At 38.0% G+C, this 6066-nt stretch overlaps 1 protein-coding gene across 3 annotated transcripts in view; it reads right to left on the bottom strand.

The window, feature by feature from the left end:
- CORIN (corin, serine peptidase) overlaps nt 1-6066 on the bottom strand; it is a 166782-nt gene that overhangs the window by 27582 nt on the left and 133134 nt on the right. For all 3 annotated transcript variants that reach the window (XM_019624614.1, XM_019624615.1, XM_019624613.1), the window contains exons 9-10: nt 4162-4278; nt 745-852 (exon numbers count right to left, since the gene is read on the bottom strand). In XM_019624614.1, the coding sequence (XP_019480159.1) occupies nt 745-852; nt 4162-4278 (225 nt within the window). The remainder of the gene's footprint in view (nt 1-744; nt 853-4161; nt 4279-6066) is intronic.

The raw sequence follows: 6066 nt of genomic DNA, 5'->3' as shown, positions 1-6066 counted from the left end.
GTCAAAAATTAATTTGATAAAAGTAAAAGAAGTGACTAGAATATGAAAGCAGAGACCAGGAGTAAGAAATCATTACTAGAAATCAGAGTCTTAGGGGGCCTTACTGACTCATTTTCAATTTCCCCTTGACAGTCTACACAGCCCTCTGCTGTGCCTGCCCATTCTATCTTCCCCTAGTAATTCCTCCTCCTGAGAGCCGGGTATAGTGAACCCCCTGTTTACACCATTTGGAGCTGTTACCTTGTCACCAAAACACATCAACATAATGGCTGTAAGGTCATTATATGTCAGCAAAGCTCCTGGAAAGTTGAAAATAAAGTTTATGAAAATAACAGAGAGCCAAAATTTTGCGTGGCTATTTAGATGAACTTCATATTTGTTTCCTGGATAAAGTTTCCATTTTTGAAGCTGTGCTTTAAAAAGGAAGAAAGATAGCATCTGTGGACAGATGGAGCCAAGAAAATAATACATAGGAGCTGATGTTGATTTGAAAGTAATGGTAATGATATTAAGCAATGCAGATTTATAGCCCATTCACAATGATACATTTGTTTCTGATTTCAGCTAATTAAGACCATTTTGTTTCTTTTCTGCTACCACATGCAGCCTTTAAGAAAGAAAAAGCAAATACACATATATATTTTGGAGAGACTCCAGACTTCAGCATTTTCATGTCAATGCAAAAGAAAAAAGCTGGATGCATATCCTGACACAAGGATTGCATTTGTCAGCTGCTGTACTTACTACAGTTATTCAGACTGTTCCTGGGGTCGCAAAGAGAGCTACCACCACATGAATCAAGGCAGGAATTATAGAGGCATCTTTGGTCGCCTTCTCGACATGGAGTCCGACCTACAGAGGAGGAAAAGGCACATTCGCTTTCATCATCTGTAAATTCCTTACACTAGGATCTGAAGGATAGAGAATGTCTGCTGGAGCTGAGGAATGACACAACTTTCATTTCTTTCCAATTTCTCCACAAATATTGCACATATGGTTCATAGGTGCTTTCTGAATTAATTTTCCTGGCAACCACACACAACGTCGTTATTCCTAAAGGATTTTGTAGGCAAGAAGAAATGAGGCAACCAACCTATCCTAAAGAAACAGGTTATTGTTGCTTTCAGTGGTAAAAAAGATCATGTTTTATATTTACATAGGTGCATATACTTGATCACAAAATAAAATTTAAGTAATTTGAGGGAGAGGCCAATATAAAAATCCTGAAATTTTGAATATTAAATAATACTATTTTAAAAACTCATTTGCTGCCGACGCTAGTCTTCTCTCTAAAAGAAAACACTTTCCCTAATAAGAAGTAGATCCATCAACACCAACAACACAATAAAAGTACTTTATCATGGTGCAGCTGTTATCCATATTTTCTGTATGTCCTTGGAAAGTACCATTGGCCTAGCTGTGATGACCTGAGGATTGAGTTTCTTGTTTCTAAATGAATGACAACAGTAACGTCAGCCTAATGGCTTTTCCTTAAGGTGTGTAGAGAGAAAACTGTTTTTCCCATTGATTCCCTGGTCATTTGTAGATTAAATATGTAAAGTAATGAATTACTGCCCTCCTCTTTGTAGCTGTCCTCCATTATACTCAGTTAATTTCACACACGTCATCTGGAATCTAGGAAATCTTGCAAGGCATGTTTAAGTATAAATGATAGTAAGTGTATTTCAGACAATCATTCTTATTTATAATTCTAAGATAATGTTTATTATACTGGACTTTGTCTCCTTTCTAGTATCTAGATATACAACATATCATAGTATTGCAGAAAAGAGAAGTTATTTTATTTATTTATTTTTTGGTCCGCAAAGTCAAACTTTTTGTGCAAGGTAAGCCAGGCTAATTTCCACGAGTTTAGTCTCTTAAAGACATTTAATTAAAACAACATGCATTCATTATTTTAGTACATATTAAGTGCCTGCTATGTGACAAGCTCATATGACAAGCTAGACCATGAGCATTAAAAGAAAAACATAGATGACAGTTGATGCTCTAATTAGGGATGTCATCATGAACAGAAACTTACAATACTGTGTGATCATTGCTTTAGTGAAAGTACATAAAAGGAGCAGGAGAAGCAAACCAGTGCACTAAGGGGAAAGCTTCTCAAAGGAGTGTTTCGGGCAGATGGGGCGAGTTGGGATAAGAGGGAAGATGGGTTTCCCAGGCAGACAGCAGAATATGCAAAGGCCTGGGGTGGGCAAGGGCAGAGTTGGGGTCAGTGGAGTTAAAGGAAAATTAGACCAGAAGGCAGAGAGCAGAACCTGAGGGTTTAAAACCTGCAGGCCTAAATTTTCAACAGGGCCCAAATCCCTGAGAGGAGTATATGTTTCCTGCTTCCCTCCCTCGTGCAGCACAACCAGCCTGCAGTCGCTCGCTGACAAAACATTCTGTAGTAGCAAGCTCCTCTTCACTCTCAGCTCTCTAACGCAACGGCCTTCTCCCAGTATCCTAAACATAGGTGGCCCCTTCCCTCCTTGGGTCCTTGGGCCAAGCAGCTGCCTGTGTCTGAAATGCTTTCTCCAGGCCCACCTTCCTTTGCTAATCCCACTCATTCTTCAGCTCTCAGCTCTGGTATCTCTTCCTCAGGGAAGATTCCCTGAGGCCCTTTGGCAGAGCATGCATACTATATATATAGTCTCTTAGCACCTTGACTTTTCCCCATGGCCTGTGTCACTTCGTGGTAAGATGCTGACGTGTGTAATTATTTGTATCGTGCCTGTCTCCCCCAGGAGGCTCCAAGCTCGATGAGCTGTTTTGCTTGCCTCTAAGTTCCCAGTGGTTCACCACAGATTAGCACCACAATATACATTTATTAAGTTGAATTCATTAGAGTAAATAATATTAAGATGCTAAAATTTTACTTTTCGATCCATTTTATCATGTAACTTTCTTACATCTCAAATCTGTAAGGAAATAATTTACAGAGCCTGTCATTGCATAATAAAGAATCCAAAATTATTTCAAACAGAGTTGAATTATGTAGGAAGAAAGAACAATTTGGTCCACAGAGAGGTTCTTGGTTGATATACGCACAACTCATGCCTAGAAAAGGATTTCCTTCGGAATTTTGAAATTGGTAAAATGAAGCACTGCTCATCTATTTTTTTTTTAAGTAATAAATCTGTGATTAAAAGGCTCACCCTTTAGGTCTGGAATGCTTTTTTACTAAAGCTATTCTAATGATTAATATTCATTATGACAAAACTAATTTAGCTACAGGTGACCAATCTCATTAGCTCCTTATAGATATACAGAGCCCAAGACATGCTTTAACAGAAAAGCTATATAATAATAGCAAACATTTATTGTCTCCATGTATCAATTGTATAAAGTAGTTATCATTATTCTGAGTTTACACACAGAGAAACTGACACATATGGGGTTAAGTAACTGGCCTAAAGTCAACCAGATAGTAGCTAACAGCTGGGGCTGCAACAACCATATTCTTACAAACTAGGCTATGACGGGACGTGGCAAGATCACTTATATACAAATGTGGTGATTTTTAAGTATAGCAATGTTTTCACCAGCCTTGTACTGAGAGACACTTCTACACAGACTAGGGCTTAAAACAATCAGCATGGAACTTTTTTCTGACAGACATGATCACATTTTAAAAACCAATTTATTTGATTTATTTTTTCTCTTTGAGTTTTGCAAATAGATATCAGGCTCCTTTTAAAGTGTATGTAAGGATATTGCTTCGTAATGTGAGGCATTAAACTGCTTTTCTGAACATGGTTCTTTCAGAAAGCTGTTACATTTCATTTCAGAAGCCAATTGCTTCTAATTGGAATCTAATCTAATGTCATCAAATACTATATACTGAACTTTTTAGCATGGTGTTGCCTTTCCGCATCAAGCAATTAACTGAATCTTCCCATGCTGTTTAAGTATTTAACCTCTACTCTTCACCCTCGGGAGTGGTTTTTCAGTATAAGTTTCTGGAGAATTATATTTATGACAAGACAGGGTTTTCTGACTGACCAGTGCAGTGAAGACCACTGTGTTAGGTAATCTGTCTGGAATTATTCATATAGGGATCCTATTTAAGCATTAGGTAACTTCTAACTTGTTGCTTCGTTCCCAAGGAAAGGCCCACCACTAAGGAATGTTTCAGAGGCTGTCGCACACACTTACCCTCACTGCAGTTCGCCTCGTCACTCCCATCCTTACAGTCCTCTTCTCCATCACACTGGAAAGTGCTGGGGATGCACTGTCCATTTCTGCATTCCACCAGACCCTGGCTGTGACAGGCTAGAAAAACACCAGGAATAATTCTCACATTACTTATTAGTACTCCTTTCAGTCTGCAGAGCAAATAAATGGCTCTTGTTTGTATGGCATCACCAAGAAATGAAGTGTTCTGAATATTTGAATGTGCTGCATAAAGGAAGGGAATGTGTCATTCATTTTTAAAATTCCAAGTGTTTTTGAAATGGAAAGTTTTCTTTCTAGAATTTTCCATGCCTTATTAAACAGCACTTACTTAGAATTCACTTCTCCTTGATAACCTCAGGATGGGAGTAGCACTAATGATGATGATCGTGATACAAGCACAATTTATTAAAGGCTTACTCTATGGCAATTACTGTGCTAGGAGAATTATGTGCCTAATCTCAAATCCTCATAATGAACAGGCAAAGTAGATGTTATCAACCTGGTTTAGAATAAAGAAACTAACACTTAGGGAGTTTAGTGGCTGTCTCCAAGTCACACAGCTGTTAAAGGATAGGGCCAGAGTGCGCAGGCCAGTTTCTCTGACTCCTAGTCCCAGCATTTCATTCCGTACAATCTGACCTAGTGAGCCAATGAAATGATACACATGAAAGAACTTACATAGTATCTAACATACAATAAACATTTTATTTCAAACTTGCTTATGATATCTGACATTGGAAGAGGATGGTCTAGTGGCCATTAACTTTCCAATTCCCAAATGTTGTCTAAATTCAATCACTATTGTCTTTCAGAGCATCAGAAACCATGTATCGTATGAGTTACTGTCGAACATTAAACTCCCTGTTCTTGAATCAAGGCTCAACACCAGAATCATTATGGTTGAGTATCATGTCTTCGCTTTCTCAAGATCAGTCAAGATAGAGTCTGTTCTGCTCTGCTGTGTTCCACTAAGCAAGGACTCAGGTGATATTCCAGCTCAAATTCAGGTCAGGAAAGGGGAAATCTGGACAAAATTGCATTTGTTAATTTATATGTCTTTTCTTATGTCAAAATAAAAACTATGCAACCTGCATTTTTATTTTTTGCCTCAAATTATAGGCAAATTAAATATTAGGTCTCTTATATATCAACTTTTTCTACCTTTATTGGACAGTGAAAGGTGGCATAAAATTTTTAATCATTCAAACATATGTAAAATGCATCATATTAACTCTTTCAGGTCAATATTACCTTCTCTTAACACCTAGCTGCATCTATTCAATTATTTATTATTTCTTGAGTATAGTGTAATTTCTGGGTGTGGGGGGTCTGGGAGAATTAATAGCCATGCTTGATTTTATTAGCTAGATAGTGTAATAGCTACCTGAAGACTGTTCCCTCACCCAGAATACAATAAACTATATAATAGACTATATAATACAATAGACTATAATTGTTATCATACTCTTTGTTTAAGTCTATGCACATTGAAGTCTCTCTTCTGTCTGGCAATTCTCCCCATGTTCTCCCACAAATGGTACCTGAGAATATGTTTGGAGGCTCCTGCAAGGAAGGTCAACCACTCACATATTATTTGCAAAAGGAAAGTCCCCCACCTCTGGGAAGAACATCCCCTTTGACAAAGTCACAGATGTAGGAAGAAGACGCAGGGAACAATGAGAGAGAAAACAGACACCTGTCTGACCAGGTTGGCCAAATGAAGCATAGAGTGCTGGTGAGGAAGGTGTGGAAGTCAGATATATGGCACTGTTATTGTCCTCACACCACTCAGTTATTATCTTTCTAGGTGAGGACTGAAAGGTAAGAATCTTTCCCTTTGAATGTTGTTTAGATAATGAACCTTGAATATATTGATCTAAACAA

This window comes from Hipposideros armiger, unplaced genomic scaffold, assembly GCF_001890085.2.
Source record: "Hipposideros armiger isolate ML-2016 unplaced genomic scaffold, ASM189008v1 scaffold_596, whole genome shotgun sequence".
NCBI lineage: Eukaryota > Metazoa > Chordata > Mammalia > Chiroptera > Hipposideridae > Hipposideros > Hipposideros armiger.
This window is presented reverse-complemented; position numbering and strand designations above follow the sequence as displayed.